At 59.6% G+C, this 19,641-nt stretch overlaps 1 protein-coding gene across 1 annotated transcript in view; it reads left to right on the top strand.

The window, feature by feature from the left end:
- ATCAY (ATCAY kinesin light chain interacting caytaxin) overlaps nt 1-17,737 on the top strand; it is a 31,687-nt gene extending 13,950 nt beyond the window's left edge. The window contains exons 3-13 of the mRNA XM_012769300.3: nt 1,447-1,505; nt 5,276-5,497; nt 6,895-7,080; nt 7,195-7,297; nt 8,458-8,589; nt 9,242-9,328; nt 10,132-10,230; nt 12,200-12,235; nt 13,110-13,181; nt 14,086-14,118; nt 15,633-17,737. Coding sequence (XP_012624754.1) covers nt 1,447-1,505; nt 5,276-5,497; nt 6,895-7,080; nt 7,195-7,297; nt 8,458-8,589; nt 9,242-9,328; nt 10,132-10,230; nt 12,200-12,235; nt 13,110-13,181; nt 14,086-14,118; nt 15,633-15,642 — 1,039 coding nt within the window. The 3' untranslated portion in view covers nt 15,643-17,737. The remainder of the gene's footprint in view (nt 1-1,446; nt 1,506-5,275; nt 5,498-6,894; nt 7,081-7,194; nt 7,298-8,457; nt 8,590-9,241; nt 9,329-10,131; nt 10,231-12,199; nt 12,236-13,109; nt 13,182-14,085; nt 14,119-15,632) is intronic.
- Nucleotides 17,738-19,641: the final 1,904 nt, after the last annotated feature.

Here is a 19,641-nt window from a genome sequence, read left to right as displayed (position 1 = left end):
ATATTTGTAGTTGGCCGATTAATTTCTTTCTACTTTTAGTGGAGTCGGGGTCTTGCTGTTGCTCAGGCTTATTTTGAACTCCTGACCTTGAGCGATCCTCCCGCCTCGGCCTCCCAGAGTGCTGGGATTACAGACGTGAGCCACCGCGCCCAGCCCTGCGTTTCTCAAAATAAGCTTTATTATTGAGAACAGTTTTCGATTTATAGAAAAGTTGCAAACTTCACACAGAGAGTTCCTGAGCGCTCTGCACCCGGTTTCTCCTGTGATTAACATCTTCTCTTAGCAGAGTACATTTGTCACAATGAATGGAGCAAGACGGATACGTTATTGTAACTGACCCACACTTGATTCAGACTTCCTTTGTCTTTTCTTTTTCTTAGAGATGGGGTCTCGCTCTGTCACCCAGGCTGGAGTGCAGTGGTGCGATCACAGGTCACTGCAGCCTCCAACTCCTGGGCTCAAACAATCCTCCTGCCTCAGCCTCCCGAGTAGCTGGGACTACAGGCACCCAGCTAATTTTTTAATTTTTTGTAGAGATGGGGTCTTGCTATGTTGTCCAGGCTGGCCTCAAACTCCTGGCCTCAGGAGACCCTCTTGCCTTGGCCTCCCAAAGTGCTGAGATTACAGGCATGAGCCACCTCGCCCGGACTCTACGCTGCACATTTTGGAATGACGTCACCGTGTGCAGCTGGTACTTAAATAGCAGGGAGTTGTCTCCTTGAGGGTGGATATCTACATGAATTATTTGCAATCCTTCTGCACAGGAAATATGTCTCTTCTTCCCTATTTATTTATGCAATCATTTATTTATACCAGTACAGGCTCATAGACATTTATTTTATACTTTGGGTTATAATCCAGTATTTCATTATTTATGGAGCTGCTCAAACCATTCCAGCATTGATGGAGAGTTCTTATGGTTGACTCTTTTTCTGGTTTTGTTTTTTGGAGACAGAGTCTCGCTCTGTAGCCCAGGCTAGAGTGCCGTGGCGTCAGCCTGGCTCACAGCAACCTTGAGCCCCCGAGCTCAAGCGATCCTCCTGCCTCAGCCTCCCAGTAGTTGGGACTACAGGCACGGGCCACTACGCCTGGCTAATTTCCTCTAATTTTAGTGGAGACGGGGTCTCACTCTTGCTCGGGCTGGTCTGGAACTCCTGACCTCGAGCGATCCTCCCGCCTCGGCCTCCCAGAGTGCCAGGGTTACAGGCGTGAGCCACCTCTCCCGGCCTCAAAAGGCTTAATACTCACTTGATAACTGAAAGGAGCCTCCGGCGCTGATGTTTTATGAGTTTTTCATGCTAAGAAAGAAATGTGTTAACATGTGGGCCCGTGATCCCCAGAACTAACTGAGTTTTGTCGCTGTTGTTTTGTCTGCACGCGTGTGGCTGGACCCGTGTGGTGGCCTGGGCCGGGTTGGCGGTGCCTGTCGTGATGCCGCGTCTGCAGGCCGCTCCCAGAGGAGACGGGGATGGAATTGCTCGGCAGCCCGGCGGGAGACACGTCCTGTAAGTTTCCACCTGCGCAGTGCGGGCCCCTTGTTCCCAGGTGCCAGTTCTGCCCGGGCTGTCACCACGGGAAGAGCAGAGGCCACACGCACGCTGGGTAGGACGTTCTGGCCTGAGACCTGCAGGGTAAACGGTCCCGGCAGGGCCAGTGAGAGCACTGTCACAAAGACAGCGTGCTGTGTGTCCTTGAGCTGATCACTCAACCTCTCTGTGCCTCCAACGCCTCATCTACCAAATGCAGGTAGTGATCTTCCCGCAGAGGGGGTATGTAAGGATTAAATGAGGCGATAGGTGGGAAGTGTTCCCGGGGGTGCGGGCACACAGTCAGCTCGGGGGAGGGCGCCCTGGGAGGCCCAGCCCTGAGGTTCCAGGTGTCCAGACAGTGGCTCCAAGGGGGGCTCCGAGGAGGCAACCGGCCGCCCAGCCCTTAGGCCTGTGCGGGATTTACCGGGTGACCAGCTCCCGTCCCCTCCTCTCCCGTGTCTCGGGCACCAGCAAGTGAAAGGAAGTGCCCACGTCACTGTCCCATGAGTGCTTGGGGCAGAGCCGCATCGGCCTGTCACCCCAGAGCCCCGTCCCCGGGACGGGCGGAGCAGGGAGGGCGAGGGGGAGGCCTGGATGTGGCAGAGCCAGCCTGGGCGAGGCAGGAGGGGGACAGTCACCAGGCCCCCAGTTTGTGCCCAGCAACCGCCAGTCCGTGTCCTGGGGCTGCCGTAGGGGCCGCAGCCGGCCGCGTAGGCGACAGAAACAACGGACTTTCCCCCAGTGCCCGAGGCCAAGGTCACGGGGTGCGCGGGGCTGGTTCCTCCTGAGGCCGTGAGGGCGGGTCTGTGCCTGGCCTCCCCGGCCCCCGGTGGTGGCCCATCCTGGGCATCCCCTGGCGTGCAGACGGGTCACCCCATCTCTGCTTCCATGTCCCTCGTGCTCCCCGCGTGCCTGTCGCATCCAAATCTCCCCTTGTGTCAAGTCCTCACTGGCTCACGGACCCACCCTGCTCCCGTGTGACCTCATCGTAACCAATTCCACCCGCGGCGACCCCGTTTCCAGATAAGGCCACGTTCTGCGGTCCCGGGGGTCAGGGCTGTGACGTACGAATTTGAGTGGACACATTTCAGCCCAGAGCACTGTGCCCGCGGGTTCCCCCGAAACCCACATCCTCCCGCTGCAAGACGAGTTCACGCTGATGCCCCCCCCTCAGCGTCCTGGGGGGAGGGGTCGCCCACTCCAGTGTCAAGTTCAAGTCCAAAGTCCCGCGTAACTGTCACCTAAACCAGGTGCAGGTGAGCCCCAGGCAGGAGCCATCCTGCGGGGAAACTCCTGGGGGACCAGCCGGCACGCCACCCGGGACGCAGGCATCTCCGGCGCGGTGCGGGCGCGGCTGCTCGCCCCCGTCGCCACAGGTGACATCGGAAGGAAGAAGGAGGTCACAAGTCCCGAGCCGGCCTGCGACCTGGCAGGGAACGAGCCATTCGACTCTCTGTCTGTCTGTTTTTAGGGCAGATTCCATTCGATTTGAAAGCTTGGGAATAATCCTCTTTGGCTCAGAGCTCTGTCCTCCAGGCCCACGTGGTGGCGTCCCTGCCTCCCTGCTAGTGACAAGTGTCACGTCCACACCTTCAGTCCCGCTGTCTCCGTGCTGGGGCCTTCAGCCCTGCCCCATCGGGAGGAGAGGCCGATGTCTTCGGCCACACGTGCCCGATTCGCCACTCCAGACCCAGTCCCCGGGAGAAAGGCAGGGTGGCCCGAGAGGCCCGAGTCCAGTCCCGACACCGCCCCTCCCCAGCAAGGCAGCCCGGGGCCAGTCGCTGCCTCACTGTTCCCATCCGTGCGGTGGGTGCCACTTCCTGCCTTGCGAAGTTACGGCGAGGTCTGAAGTGATATCAGTGCCCAGCCCCTAACAGGCACCTGGGTAAATGCGACTGGTTTGTTTTTAATATTTTCTGCCGGGGCACACGTGTGTGTCCATCTCCTGAGGCTGTCACCTCTGACCGGCTGTTTAGGGGCCCGGAAATTCAAAGGGGAAAAAAAAAAATAGAGGCAGCTGGGCAGGGTGGCTCCCACCTGTAATCCCAGCACTTTGGGAGGCCGAGGTGGGAGGATCACTTGAGGCCAGCAGTTTTAGACCAGACTGAGCAAGCGCGAGACCCCATCTCCACTAAAGAAAAAAAAAAAATAGAAAAATTATCCATGCCTGGTGGTATGTGCCTGTAGTCCCAGCTACTCGGGAGGCTGAGGCAGGAGGATCGCTTGAGCCCAGGAGTTGGAGGTTGCTGTGGGCGAGGCTGACGCCACGGCACTCTAGCCCAGGTGACAGAGCAAGACTCTGTCTCAAAAAAAATGCTCAACATCACTCATCATCAGGGAAATACAAGTCAAACCACAGTGAGATATCACCTTGCCCCAGCTGGAATGGGCTGTGACTAAAAACACAAAAAATATCAAGTGCTGGCCGCGATACAGAGAAAAGAGAACTCTATACGCCGTCGCTGGGAATGTGAGTTGGTACTCTATGGAAAACGGCATGGAGATTTCTCAAAACAACTAAAAATAGAAATACCGCTCGATCCAGCAATCCCACTACTGGGTATTTGTCCAGAGGAAAAGAGTCATTCTTGGTCAGGCACGCCTGTAATCCCAGCACTCTGGGAGGCCGAGGCGGGCGGATTGCTCCAGGTCAGGAGTTCGACACCAGCCTGAGCGAGAGCGAGACCCCGTCTCTACTATAAATAGAAAGAAATTAATTGGCCAACTAATATATATAGAAAAAATTAGCCGGGCATGGTGGCGCATGCCTGTAGTCCCAGCTACTCGGGAGGCTGAGGCAGGAGGATCGCTTGAGCCCAGGAGTTTGAGGTTGCTGTGAGCTAGGCTGACGCCACGGCACTCACTCTAGCCTGGGCAACAAAGTGAGACTCTGTCTCAAAAAAAAAAAAAAAAAGAGTCATTCTATCAAAGGGACACCTACCCCCACGTGTGTTGTAGCGCCATTCCCAGGGGCACAGATACGGAACCCACCGTGTCCACCCCAGACCGCTGGACACCAGAGGCCGAGAAGGGGGTGTGTGGGTAGGGGGGGTTGGAGGGAGGTTGGTTATTGGGCACAGATATGCAGTTAGACAAAAAGAATTAATGCTATTGTCCCATAGCTGACTAGGGTGACGATATTAGCAACAATGTATCGTATATTTCAAAGTAGCTACACCAGGGGACTTGAAATGTCCCCAGTGCAAAGATGAGATAAATGCCCAAGGCAGTGGACACCTCAGGGACCCTGCCCTGCTCGTTTACAGAGTCTGTACTTGCAACAAAACGTCACACGGACCCCGAACATATGTAAAATATTCTGTAGCAATTAAAAAGATCGACTTTTTTTGAAAGAACACATTCTCTGAGGTCGAGTCCTCGAGATCTTCCCCAGCTCACCTCCTGTGAGTCCCATTTTGCAGACGGTAAAACTAAGTCAAAGCTCGGAGAGGGGAGGTGGCCCCCTCCGGCGTCTCCAAGCCGTTAACGCTAAACAACAAAGCCTGGCTTTGAACCCGGGTTTGCCCGCCGTCCGGGCGTCCGCCCTTGACCTTGGAGGCAGGCAGCGTCCCCCTAGGAGCGCGGTCGGTCGGTCGTGGCAGTCGCTGCTGTGGTGACAGGACATCCGGCCAAATGCGACGTGGGTGGGGCGTGGCCTCCGTCCCCACGAAGCCAGCAGGTCGGGAAGAGAGCAAAGAGGGAGAAACAAACCTGGTTGTTTTTCCTGGTTTTCCCTGTCCCCACAGCCCCTCCCAACACGCTGAATTTTGGTGGAACGCACCGCAAGAGGAAGACGCTGGTGGCCCCGGACATCAACATCTCCCTGGATCAGAGCGAGGGCTCTCTGCTGTCCGACGACTTCTTGGACACCCCTGACGACCTGGACATCAACGTGGACGACATCGAGACCCCGGACGAGACCGACTCGCTGGAGTTCCTGGGGAATGGGAACGAGCTGGAGTGGGAAGGTGACGCGTGGGCGTCCCTGCGGCTTACCGCGGCCGCCCCTTGTCCCCGGGAGCCCAGAGAGTGACGACGGGCGGGGCGGAGGCTCGAACCTGGGCTCCAGGAGGGTCCGTCCGTGTGTCACCCATCCCCCCCGGTGCATTTTTCTTGTGGACTTGAGAATTTTTCTGGGAGCGTGGCCGTCACCAGAGTCTCTCTGCAACGTCCGGGGTCATCTGTGGTCGTCACGACTCAGGGAGGGGCAGCTCCTGGCGTGGGGGTGGGGCAGGGTCGCTGCTCGGCACCTGCAGCCCAGGACGCCCCGCCCCAGAGCAGGGCCCAGCCCAGCGCCCTCGGTGTCCTGCAGGCAGAAGCCGCATGCCCAGAGGCAGGCGCTCTGAGAACGTGGCCGGCACAGGCCACCCTGCCGGGCGTCGTCGTAGCCGAGGTCCAGGGAAGAGCTAGGGTGGGAAAGGCTTCCAGTGTGATTGGCGTGGAGGTTGGGCAAAGCCGCAGAGGTGACCGGGTGGGTGGTGGGGACAGAGACAGAGGCGGCAGGTGGCAGAGGGTCTAGGACGTCGCGGGCAAGGAGTGTGGCTTTTATTCCCAGCACGGTGGTCAGCTGCCCCCGGTCCACCGGATTTGATTTTGACTGACCCAGTCCCCTTACGTCTTCCGGGTCTGCCCGGATTCCCTGTAGTATTTCTTCTTGAGTCCGTTTTGGTAGTTTGAGTGTTTCTGAGAACCTGTCTGTTTCATCTCAGTTACCCGATTTGTTGGCGTGCAACTGTTTAGCGCCTTATGTTTGCAGCCGCTGGGGGATTTTAAGTAAATGGGTGGCACGATCCGACTTGGGGTTTTAAAAACAACTCTCTGGAGGTCGAGGGACAGACCACAGGGGGGGAGTTCAGGGCCGGGTCCAGGCACGAGACAGTGAGACAGGGACCCCCGAGATGGGTGTGTAAACGCCAAGGGCTGGGCGGGATTTGGGGAGCCAGGAAGGGGGTGGGGGAGGGGATTCAGATCCCACTGGGGACAGAACGAGGGTTGATCCTGCCCCTCCCCCCCCGACCCCCGTGTGCCAGGCTCCCAGGAGAATGATAACCAAGCGCCCACGCCCGGAGCGCACTCATGGTGTGCCGAAGCAGACACACGCTTTCCCAGGCTCTGGGAAGCCCCAGGATGGGCCTCCAAAATGAACACTCCTGGGAGGCTTCCTGGAGGAGGTGGCATTTGAGCCGGGCCTCGAAGGGGGAGCAGGAGAGGAAACTGGGCCCGCGGGGCAGCCAGGCTGGGAGAAGCAAAGGGCACGTGGTGCCCGGCAGCAAAGGGAGGCGGGAGAGGATGGCTGGGCGGGGGGGTTCGGGGAGACGTCTGCACTCAGGCGTCCCTTCAGCTCACGGCTCCGGTCTGGCTCCAGATGACACCCCCGTGGCCACCGCCAAGAACATGCCCGGGGACAGCGCGGATCTGTTTGGGGACGGCGCGGCGGAGGACGGCAGCGCCGCCAACGGGCGCCTGTGGCGCACGGTGATCATCGGGGAGCAGGAGCACCGCATCGACCTGCACATGATCCGGCCCTACATGAAGGTGGTCACCCACGGAGGTGAGCACGGGGCCACGGGGGCTTGGGGCTTGGGGCAGACGGGAGACGAGGGCGGGCTGGGGGCGCGTGGGGCCGCTCAGGCCCGGGGGCCACTCGCCTCCTGCCTCCCCCCAGGGTACTACGGCGAAGGCCTCAACGCCATCATCGTCTTCGCCGCCTGCTTCCTCCCGGACAGCAGCTCCCCGGACTACCACTACATCATGGAGAACCTCTTCCTGTGAGTCGCCGCCCCGCGCCCGGGGCCGCGCCGGCTGCTGGGGGCACCAGGAAAGGGGTGGCTGCCACGGGCCTCGAACTGAGCCCCTCCTGGCCCACCGACTCACCAGCGGCCTTCCTCCTGGGCCTCCCTGTCCTCCTCCATCCCCTCCTCCTCCTCCTCATCACCGTCACCGTCCCCACCGTTTACTGAGCACTTGTTAATACTACAAGGCAGCTGCAGCGCCAAGTGCTGCCTATGTGTTGATGCGTCAGCCTTTACCACAGCCCTACGGGGTTCATGTCCTTGCCTCCCGTCCCGTGGATGAGGAATCTGAGGCACAGAGAGGCTGAGCCGCTCGCCCAAGGACACACAGCAACGGTTTTATTATGACAGATATAGATGGCGCTTAGCAAGCACCTGATATCATTAAGACTCAGGAAATCATTGGTTCTCCTTTCATTGTTCTTACTAAGATTTCCAGGCTGTGCATGGTGGCTCACACCCAGAATCTCAGTGCTTTGGGAGGCTGAGGCAGGAGGATCGCTTGAGGCCAAGAATTAGAGACCAGCCTGGGCAAGAGCCAGACCCCTGTGTCTGCTAAAAATAGAAAAATTAGCCAGGTGTAGTGGTGCCTTTAGTCCCTGCTACTCGAGGATCACTTGAGCCCAGGAGTTGGAGGCTGCCGTGAGCTGTGGTGACGCCACTGCACTCCAGCCTGGTGACAGAGCCAGCCCAGGAAAACATTCTTTTAGAATCACTCAGGGAGAGAGAAGTCTGAGATGGATCGCAGATCTCCTGACTTCTGGTGCCTGGGGCCCTTCTGCCACGGCCCTGGCTCTCCGTGGGCACCTGTCCCCACTCTCATGGGGACAATGAATAGCCAACCCTCCTCGTTAGTCTCAGGAGACGTTCCAGGGGATCATGCACACACGAAACACTTGCATCTAATAAGTGCCCAATAACACGGCAGTTTCTGCGACCATGGTGCCCACTGCCATGCCCTTGGGTGGGCTGGGACTCCCGAGCCCCGTCCCCAGCCAGGATGCCACACCACACCTGAACAGGTGAGGCTGGCCCGGCCGGGACAGAGGTGGGAGCAGACGGCACAGGGGCCACGGGTGTCCCGAGGCCGGGCGCCTGCGTGCCAGGTCCCTCACTCCCGCCCCCCCTGCGAGCAGGTACGTCATCAGCAGCCTCGAGCTGCTGGTGGCCGAGGACTACATGATCGTGTACCTGAACGGCGCCACGCCGCGGCGCAGGATGCCCGGCATCGGCTGGCTGAAGAAATGCTACCAGATGATCGACCGGAGGTGAGGGGCTGGGGCGCGGCCGCCCGGGGAGCAAGGGACTCGAGGAAACCCACAGAGCACCTGCATGGCCCTGAGCGGCCAGGCCCTTCTGGAGGGTGGGGTGGCGGGTCGCAGGGCGGCAGTGACACAGACCAGGGCCTTAAGCCACAGCCCTTTGTCCTCTCTCTGGGCTCGGGGGGCCAAAGCCCGGCAGCACGGTGTCCCAGCGTGGGCCCCTTCCAAGGCGCGTGGGGCGATTCTGTTCCGCGCCTCTCTCCGACCGTCTGGGGGCCGTTGGCAAGCTCTGGGGTCCCTCGGCCTCTAGACGCGTCACCCTTATCTCTGCCTTAGTGTTCCCATGGCGTCCTCCCTCTGCCGTCCCTTTTCATGGCTGTGTGGTATTCCACAGTATGGACACGCAACATTTCGGTCTCTCCCTTATTCCCACCCCCCAGGGGTCTTAGGGAGCCAGGGCTGTGTCCGTGTCCTGCGGGGGGACCCGCGACTCCGGGTGGGGCAGGGGTCGGAGCAGGGATGTGATGGGCACCTGGAGCCACGTGCAGAGGCGGCGCCTGCGTGGGAACGCTGGCGTGGGGCTCTCACCCCTGCTCCTCCCCTCCCCGGGCCCCTCCCCGCCCGCCCGGCGCTCACCCCTCCTCTGCTCCCCACACAGACTGCGGAAAAACCTGAAGTCCCTGATCATCGTGCACCCGTCGTGGTTCATCCGGACCGTGCTGGCCATCTCCCGCCCCTTCATCAGGTGGGCCGGGGGCCGGGGCCCGTGCGGGACACCGTGTGCACGCGTGTTTCATCCGTGTCACCCAGCTTCTCCAAGATGAATGTGTGTTATGGCCTTAAATAGTTTTAAATGACAAATGCATAGTTACGAAGTGCCAAGCGTGGGGAAACATATTGAGTGTTGGCCGGGCGAGGCGGCTCACGCCTGCAATCCTAGCACTCGGGGAGGCCGAGGTGGGAGGATCGCTCGAGCTCAGGAGTTCAAGACCAGCCTGGGCAACATAGCAAGACCCCGTCTCTACAAAAAATACAAAAATTAGCCAGGCGAGGTGGAACGGACCTGTAGTCCCAGATACTCGGGAGGCTGAGGCAGGAGGATCGATTGAGCCCAGGCGTTGGAGGCTGCAGGGAGCTATGCTGACACCACTGCACTTTAGCCCAGGCTACAGAGCTAGATCCTGTCTAAAAAAAAAAAAAAAAAAAAAGGAGGAAAGTAAGAGAGAGAGGGATGAAACAATGAATGAATGAATGAATGAATGAATGAATGAATGAATGAATGGCGGGAACACCGCCCAGAGTCCAGTAGAATCTCCTGGTCTCTCAGCCTCATCGCATGAGATCATTCACCGGGGACAGGCGCCGAGCACGTGGCCCTGCTCGCCAGGGCTTCGGGGCGGACTCGGGGTCTGCTCTGTCCACCCCAGAGACGACGGAGTCTGGCCTCGGGTGGGAGGGGCGGGAGGTGGGGACATACGTGCTGGGGCGGCCCTGGCCCCGGTGCTCCGTCCGCGCCTTGGTGACCCGGCCCGCCCCCTGCCCCGCCAGCGTCAAGTTCATCAGCAAGATCCAGTACGTGCACAGCCTGGAAGACCTGGGGCAGCTCATCCCCATGGACCACGTGCAGATCCCGGACTGCGTCCTGCAGTGAGTGTCCCCGGCCACCCGCGCCCTACCCCACGGGCTCCTCCCCAGGCTCCTCCCCGCGCCCACCCCCACCTTCCGCCCCAGGCTCCTCCCCGCCCTGCCCCCACCTTCCGCCCCAGGCTCCTCCCCGCCCCGCCCCCACCTTCCGCCCCAGGCTCCTCCCCGCCCCGCCCCCACCTTCCGCCCCAGGCTCCTCCCCGCCCCGCCCCCACCTTCCGCCCCAGGCTCCTCCCCGCCCTGCCCCCACGGCGCCGGCGGTGGGGGGGTGGGGGGACTAGACCGCGCCCATTTGACTTCCTAGAGTCCCTCGGGCCACCCAGGGCTTGGGCGTGGGCACGCAGCTGTGGTGCTGCTCTGTTTTCAACAAGCACCACGTCATCAATACCCCCCAGCGCCGCTCCCCGCAGTCATTTCAAGCCACAGAAAATTCTCATTAAGCATCATTTTCCAAAATTGTGGTAAAATAGAACATAAAATTTGCCATCTTAGGCGTTTTCAAGCGCACAGCTCAGCGGCACTGAGCACGTTCCCAGCGCTGCGCAGCGTCACCGCCCTCCGTCTCCGGAACTTTCTCGTCTTCCCAAACTGACGCTCTGTCCCCAAGAAACACTCCCTCCCCGCCCCCCCCCCGCCCCCTCCCCAGCCCCCCCGGCACCCACCACCCTGCTTCCTGTCCCTGTGGCTCTGACGACTCCAGGGACCTCCTGGGAGTAGGGTCACATGGGATGTGTCCTTCTGTGTCCGGCGTCTCTCACTGAGCACGATGTGCTCAAGGTGTGGCCTGTGTCACAGCCTCCTCCCTTTCCATGGCTGCGTGATATTCCAGCGTGTGGACGGACCACGTCGTGTGTGTCCATCCGTCCGTCCATGGACACCTGGGCTGTTCCCACCCTCTGGCCGCTGTGTGCAGTGCTGCTGTGAACACGGGCGCACAAATATCTCTTCCAGTCCCTGCTTTCGAGTCTTTTGAGGATACACCCACAGGTGGAATTGCTGAAAATTCCATATTTAAGGTGTTGAGAAACCACCATACTATTTTCCATAGGGACTGCATCAGTTAACGTTTCCACCAGCAGTGCAAAAGGACTCTAAGCATCACCTTTTATTTTATATATTTTTTATTTTTATTTCTTTATTTTTTTAGACAGAGTCTCACTCTGTTGCCCGGGCTAGAGTGCCGTGGCGTCATCATAGCTCACAGCAACCTCACACTCCTGGGCTCAGGTGATCCTTCTGCCTCAGCCTCCCGAGTAGCTGGGACTACAGGAACGCACCACCATGCCCAGCTAATTTTTTCTATATCATTTTAGTTGGCCAATTAATTTCTTTCTATTTTTAGTAGAGATGGGGTCTCGCTCTTGCTCGGGTTGGTTTTGAACTCCTGACCTTGAGTGATCCTCCAGCCTCGGCCTCCCAGAGTGCTAGGATTACAGGCATGAGCCACCACACCCGGCCCACTCTGCTTGTTTTTGTAAATAAAGTTTTATTAGCACGCAGTTATGCTCATTCGCTTACAGATCATCCGTGCAGATGTGCAGAGTTGAGTAGTTGCAACAGAGACTGTCTGGTCCTCGAAGCCAAAAATAGTTACTTCCTATCACTTTACAGAGAAAGTCTGAGGAGCGCTGATACAGGGACAGGTGGATTAACTGGTGTCTGGAGGGCATTGCCTTGTCAGGGCGCTGTCCAGCCGCTGGTGCTGAACGGGGCAAAAAATGTCTGCTGAGTAACATGGCACAGATGCTGCAATGCAGCAGCAGGGTAGATGTCCCCCGCCTTGGGGAACTTGCAAAGTTGGAGCAGGAAATGTGCACAAGAAGACAAGAAACTGTTGGCTCGGGCCACACGCACTGCCCTGCAGCCCTGTGTGTGTTTGCACACGACTGTGAGATTGTTTTCTCTGCTCACAAAGGAGAAGAAAATCCTGGGGAAAGGAGGGTTGTGTCTGATGTCCTTTTCTTTCGTTCAGGTATGAGGAGGAAAGGCTTAAGGCCAGGAGAGAGAGGTACGTGCAGAGTGGCCCCTGGCGGGGCTGGATCGGGGCTGGGTCCGGGGCTGGGGGCTGAGCTGGGTCCTCAGGTCGGGGGTGGCCCGGTGACTTCTGCTCGGCAGGGACCAACATCTTGCCCACGGCTCAAGGCCCTGCCCTTCTGGCGGGGGCTTTGGAGTTAGACCCGGGCTCCAGGTGCAAAGGAAGCAAAAAGTTCCCACCCGCCTTGGCGGTTATTGCGAAAATTCAGGAACAACCTGGCAAAAAGAGGGGGCACCGGGTTCACGCTCCGTAAAGAATAGTCGTCACTGTGGTGTCACATCAAGGTGTCTCGTCACTGACGGAACATGAGCCTGACATCGACCCCGGCAGACACGGAAACGCACCCTCGCTAACGTATTGGCTCGGTTTCCACGGGTGGCACGGGCCACTTGCATCGCATACAGAATTTTAGGACTGTTCCGGCCCCAACCCGATATGGAGTCCTCAGACCAGCTCCTGGGTACTTTAGAATCCCCGCGAGGGCCAGGCAGGGCGAGGATGCTTATCAGCGTCTCACAGCCAAGAAATCTGTGGCCCAGAGAGGGCAAGGCACCTGCCCGAGGCCACACAGCAAGTCTGTGCAAGCGCCGAGGCTTTCTGCGGCTTGAAGCCATTTATGACGCCAGGTCTGATGCCAGCCCCGGAGGAAACAGAGGCACATAAAACAGAGTCCTGTTTCTAGAAGTTTTCTCAAATAGCCTGGAGAGGGAAGCCACGCCCATCTGGAAAACAGGTCCCCGGGGAGAGGGGAAAAAACGGCGAGGCCGGTGGGGGGAGCTGAGAGACCCTCGGCCCGGCCTGGCTGGTCTCCCTTGACCCCTTGACCCCTCTCGCTCTCTGTCCACAGCGCGAGGCCCCCGCCGGAGTTCGTCCTGCCCAGGTCCGAAGAGAAGCCGGAGGTGGGGCCGGTGGAGGACAGGTGGGTGGCACATGACCCTGGGGCGAGACCGGGGGCTGCCAAGTCCCCAGGGGCAGAAAACAGAACCGAGTGACGCCTCCGCCCGGGAGCAAGGTGGGCCACGCAGCCACATGGTCTCCGCGTAGACTGAGCCGATTCCAGCCGCGCCCACCGGCCGATGGGGCCCACGCTGCAGGGTTGGCACAGCTCAGGGGCTTTTCCCAGGAGGGGCTGCCCTCACATCGTCCTGTGAGCGGCCACAGCAGCCAAAGCCAGCACGTCGGGCGGGGGCCCACGTGGAGCGGGAAGTCCAGGGCATTACTCACTGGTGTCCCCCAGAGCTCCACCTTCAGCCAATGACTCCGATTCCAAAACCACCTGCTCATAGTGTGGACATCCCAGCCCGGCCCCGTCCTAACTGTGGCCTCACGCACATCGGTGACCCTCTGGTCCTCAGTGCTGCCACCTGTAAAGCGGGGGTGACCACAGGGCCAGCGGGAGGGTTGAATAAAGGGACCCACATTAATGCTCATAGTGTCTCCGTTCAAGGCTAAGCACACAGAAACGTTCAGATAAAAGTTACGGCGATGCTATCGTGCTACCGCGATCAGATGTCTTCATAATGATAAAAGGGGACTTTTGTCCAAGTCCCAGCGGGTAGATCCAGCCTCCCCGAGTCCAGCAGGTATCCTGAGCGACAGTATTGGTTTTGTTTTGTGTTAGTGAAGGGCCTTGGCCAATGTCCTCAAAACTGCCCATCCAGGCTCGTTTGTTACGCAGCAGGTGCACACTGACGTCTGCAAGGGACCAGACCGAGCAGTGTCCCCTCTCATGGGGCTCACAGCCTCCACCAATAGGTAGAAAATGCCCTCGTGCCCCAAAATAGGCACATAATAATGCCATGCCCCTTCTCTCTCTCACACAGATCTGCTCTCGTCACAGAAGATCAGGAAACAAGGTGAGTGTGGTGGATAGATGGATGGATGAGTGGGTGGATGGATGGGTAGGTGGATGGATGTATGGATGAGTGGATGGATGGGTAGATGGATGGATGGATGTGTGGATGAATGGGCGGGTGGATAAGTGGGTAGGTAGGTGGATAAATGGATGGATGGGTGGGTGGGTGGATGGGTGGTGGGTGGATGGATGGGTAGGTGGGTGGATGGATGGATGGATGGGTGGATGGATGGATGGGTAGGTGGGTGGATGGATGGGTAGGTGGGTGGATGGATGGATGGATGGGTGGATGGATGGATGGGTAGGTGGGTGGATGGATGGATGGATGGATGGGTAGGTGGATGGATGGATGGATGGATGGATGGATGGATGGATGGATGGATAGATGGATGTGTGGATGGATGGGTGGATGGATGGATGGATGGATGGATGGATGGATGGATGGATGGATGGATGAGTGGATGGATGGGTAGATGGATGGATGGATGAGTGGATGGATGTGTGGATGAATGGGCGGGTGGATGGGTGGGTAGGTAGATGGATAGATGGATGGATGGGTGGGTGGATGGGTGGGTAGGTATATGGATGGATAGATGGATAGATGAGTGGATGGATGTGTGGATGGATGGGTGGGTAGGTAGATGGATGTGTGGATGGATGGATGGATGAATAGATGGATGTGTGGATGGATGGGTGGGTGGATGGATGGGTAGGTGGGTGGATGGATGAGTGGATGGATGTGTGGATGGATGGGTGGGTGGATGGATGGGTAGGTGGGTGGATGGATGAGTGGATGGGTGGGTGGATGGGTGGGTAGGTAGATGGATGGATGGATGGATGAATAGATGGATGTGTGGATGGGTGGGTGGGTGGATGAGTGGGTAAGTGGGTGGATGGCTAGATGGACAAATGGGTGGGTTGACACCTCCATCCGGTCCCACTGAGGGCACAAGTGCCAAGGGTCTGCTTTGCTGTGGTACCGGTTAGGACGCCCCCTTCAGAGCCTGGCTCAAAAGGTGGTGGCAGACCAGGCGCGGTGGCTCACGCCTGTAATCCTAGCACTTTGGGAGGCTGAGGCGGGCGGATTGCTCAAGGTCAGGAGTTCGAAACCAGCCTGAGCAAGAGTGAGACCCCGTCTCTACTATAAAATAGAAAGAAATTAATTGGCCAACTAATATATATAGAAAAAATTAGCCGGGCATGGTGGCGCATGCCTGTAGTCCCAGCTACTTGGGAGGCTGAGGCAGGAGGATTGCTTGAGCCCAGGAGATTGAGGTTGCTGTGAGCTAGGCTGACGCCACGGCACTCACTCTAGCCTGGGCAACAAAGTGAGACTCTGTCTCAAAAAAAAAGAAAAAAGGTGGTGGCGGGTGACAGCCTCTAAAGAGCAACAAATAGTTCTTGCCTTCAGAGCTCACCAGCGCCGGGTTAGATCACCCTTTTGGATTCTGCCCACGTGGACCAGCATCTTCCAGTTTTACTACTAACAAAAACCCGGCCTGTGTTTCTCTCCAGCATGTCCTGAGGTGACCAGAGCACAGAGAAGGACACGCAAGAGGATTCCAGATGCCAAGAAACCTCTCTGATGCCCTCTGGCCCCGGACCTCATCCCTCCTCGCCTCGACTCCCCGCCCCCCGAGGGCTCCAGTCCCCTCCACTCATCTCTGAAACCCAGTGTCCTTTTTAGCTGCTTGAAAACATTTTTTTAAAAAAAAGAAAAGCGATGCAGTATCCGTGCGTCCCAGACGAGGGCCGGGGTCCGAGCCCTCCGCCTTCTGCGCTCGCGAGCCCCCAGCACGGGACAGTGAGACGCCCAGGGCGTGGCCCACAGGGCCCCGGTGACCTCTGCTCCTGCCCCCAACCCTGTGACCTCGGACACTCCACGTGCTGCCCCTGCCAGCGCCGGGCACGAAGTTCAAGTCCATCCTCCTGCTTGTGACCCGTCACCTGTCCCAGGTTGGAGCCACAGACGCCCCCCAGCCCCGCACTCCGGCTGGGTCTGCATTTGTTCCTGTGCCTTTGCCTTCCGGAACGCGGCCCCCGTCCCCACCCCCGGGCCTGGAAGCTCAGCCCCCTCCCGCCCTCCTCGCCGAGCCGCGTCCAGGGCCACCGCCCAGCCACCAGCCTCTGTCCAAAATGCACACGCGTGGTTCTGCGTTTGACCCACCCCCTTCGCCTCTTTGGGAGCCTCGGAGGCCACAGCACAAGTGAGATCTGCTGCTGGTTGTTCTTGCGACACTGCAGCAATCTAGAACATTCTCGAGCCCCTTTAACTCGGATGCCACGCCACAGGGCGATCCCCACCAATACCTCCAACCCAGCGAAGGAGCCGTGCCCACCTCACCGCGGGGGCTCGGAAGGCGGCTCTGAATAGCCTGGCCCAGAAACAGGAAGATACAGGGCATCGGACGCTCGAGTGTGTTGAAAGTCACTTGGGAAAATAAATCCCAGTGAGGGACTGGCCGAGGCCACGCTCGTTCGAAGCCTGGAGCAGGGGGCCCTCGTTCAGAAGGAAGATCTACCCCGGGAGGAAAGACGGACTTTTCTAACGTGGTCCAAACACCAGTCACCCGGTCAGGTGGCCTCTAGAAGCAGTGAGCTCCCCGTCTCTGGGGGCATTCAAGAAAAGGCTGGACAGTGTTTGCAGAAAGTGGTGCGTGAGGTCCCCTCCAATCCTAAGTGTTTCTTTGTCTGTGAACCTGAGCAAAACTGGCGCGGGCACGTTCCCCGGACCCCTCTTTCTGGCTTTGCAGTTCACTTCTCACCACGCGTCACCACGCGTCACCACCTCGCGTCACCGGGGCTCACGGCCTCAGGGGAAATGTCGAGTGTTTCTTGACCTGGGACGGCCAGGAGGCGCCTGTCGGGTTATCCCAGGACCGGAGGGCAGCTGGTGGCGTTCAGTGCTGAGGGCCGGGATGCAGGACGACTTGCCACGTGTGACGGGGAACTGGACATCCCACCCCGAAACCGGCGGCGCCCGCCCTGAGCGAGGCCGCTTCCCAGCCGGCAGGGGGCCCGCGAGCCCCACCTGGGAGCTGCTGGCCGTGCCGGGGACATCTCTGGCCCCGTCGCCGTCCTGCTGAGGCTGGGACATTTGGGGGTCTGGTGGGCTTTTATGTTTGTGCTTCCCAAGTGTCAAATAAAGGACAAAGGCAGGGTGGTGTCTGGGGGTCGGGTGTGTCACCTGGAGACTGAGGCGCAGAGGCGGGGGGAGGGCCTCTCCCGGCTGCCCACGGCAACAGGTGCTCTGAGGACCCCGTGGCTGCCCCGCCACCTAGGCGGGCACGTGGCCCAGAAGTCCCCAAACTCCCACCCCAGGGAATGGCGTCTCCGCCGCAGCCAACGCAAGACGACAGGCACCGTCCGAGCGCTCCGAGCTGGCAGCTTCCGGCAGATGCCGGCCAGGCCCGGCAGACGGACGGTCTGTCCCTGCCCCGTGACCAAAGGGCCGTCACCCCAGCATGAGCCTCTCTCCCCCGAGCAGTGACAGTGACCCCGAGCCTCGGTCGTCCTTGAGGACTGGGGCCTCCTCCCCCAAATCGAACGAAGGAGCCAGCGATCGCAAGGGACTTGTCCTACCGCGCGGACCGTGAGTTACTGGGTGCCTACGGCAGCACAACAAGGTCCTCCTACCCCCTCCAGCGGTGACGCCGGGACCCACCCCCACCCCTCGGACCACCAGCGCAGCCCGGACCTCGGCATGCGGGACCCCGAAGCGGCCGCAGCGGCCCGAGCAGAGAGAGGCCCCCGGGGAGGCCACACGTCCACACCTCTGGGCTGGCCACCTGTCGCCGGTGGGGACAGCTCCGTCCCAAGGGGGCCACCGTCCCCAAGCGGGCCGCTCCCACCCCAACCAAAGGCCGGCTTTGCGGCAGATTTCTGTCTGGGGGCGGGAGGAACAGTTTTGGACAAAATGCAACCGACCCCGAGCCATCGTCGTACAGGGACGTTCGGTTTCTCTTTGGTGACACTGGGACGCGGCAGGAACCCCCCCCCCCAAGTCGTAGTGCGCGCGCCCATCCCCCATCCTGCGGTGAGTTCTGCGGTTTTTCAAAACCAGGAGCGACCGTGACGGTCTGACTGTCGTGACGTGAAGACGCCATCTCCGTGGGCTTGGGGGATTTTTATGTGAAATAAATAAGCTGTCTGAGCGGCGGGGCTGTGCTTCGTGCTTTGGCCTTGGCCTTGGCCTTGGCCTTGGGCGTGGTGCGGGAGGGGGCGGGGCGGCTGGGCGACCCCAGTCTCTCTCCCACCCGCGCCTTGGCCTCTCCAGAATCTGGCCTGTTTAGCAGGCAGTAACCATAGCAACATCAACCCCACCATTAGTAACGATAACAGCCGTGCCCACCTGGCACCTCCCCCAAGTCTACGAGAGGGAGACTGAGGCAGAGAGAGGTGACGCGGCTCCCCCAGGGTCACAGGGAGAGTGAGTGCGTGAGGGGTCCGAGGCCTGGCCCTGTGCCCCGTAGCTAACGCCACCAGGTCCAGGGCTGGGGACCCGCCACCCCTCTGCCAGCTGCCGGCGGGCTGGGGGCTGCGCCCTGGCACGGGCTCAGGCGGACCTACGACCGCAGGTGCAGGCGCAGCCCTGCTTTTGTCGGTGCTGGTGACAGGGACGCCCAGGCGGCATCACAGGGCTGCAGCTCCATGGGCCGATGTCGGGGACGGGCGGGGCGGGCCCACCAGGCGGCACCGGCCCCTCTCCCCGGAGCGGCCGCTGGGAGGCGCCGGGCCTTGCGGGGAAGCGGTGGGGCTGGGACTGTGGGCCACTCGCAGCTTCAGGGTGACAGTCATTCCCTGCCCTCTTCCCACCCCTTGGATTCTACCCTAAGGGGGTGTCTTGAAAACCCCACTCGCTCCCTCATTCATTCATTCCTGGATGGGGGCCTGGGGACCCAGCCCCATGTGGCTCCCAGCCAAGGGACGAGGGGAAGGCTCCCCTGACCTGAGACCCCGAGAAGCAGCGGGCTGGGGCCGGGCTGGGCCTGGGCCGGGTCAGGCGGCCAGCGGGCGTTTCAGCAGAACCCAGAACTAAGTTCAGGGCCTAGTTACTTTTTGTTTCTTTCTTTCTTTCTTTTATAGAGTCTCACTCTGTCACCCAGGCTGGAGTGCAGTGGCACGATCACAGCTCACTGCAGCCTCCAACTCCTGGGCTCAAGCGATCCTCCTGCCTCAGCCTCCCAAGTAGCTGGGACTATACAAGTGCCACCGCGCCTGGCTGATTTTTCCATTTTTAGTAGAGACGGGGGTCTTGCTATGTTGCCCAGGCTGGTATCGAACTCCTGGCCTCAAGCGATCCTCCCACTCCAGCCTCCCAAAGTGCTGGGATTACAGGTGCGAGCCACCACCCATGGCACCAGGCCCCCTTTTTTCTTATTTGAGGTGAGAGTCACTTAAAAGGCAATTAACCATTTTCGAGAGTACATTCAGTGGCATTTAGTACTTTCACAATGTTCTGTGACCACCACCTCTCTCTAGAGGTTCCAGAACATTCCATCATCCCAAAAGGAAGCCCTGTCCT

The sequence above is a fragment of the Microcebus murinus genome, chromosome 27, assembly GCF_040939455.1.
Source record: "Microcebus murinus isolate Inina chromosome 27, M.murinus_Inina_mat1.0, whole genome shotgun sequence".
Taxonomy (NCBI): domain Eukaryota; kingdom Metazoa; phylum Chordata; class Mammalia; order Primates; family Cheirogaleidae; genus Microcebus; species Microcebus murinus.
The sequence above is the reverse complement of the archived record's forward strand: the minus strand, read 5'-3'. Positions and strand labels throughout refer to the sequence as shown.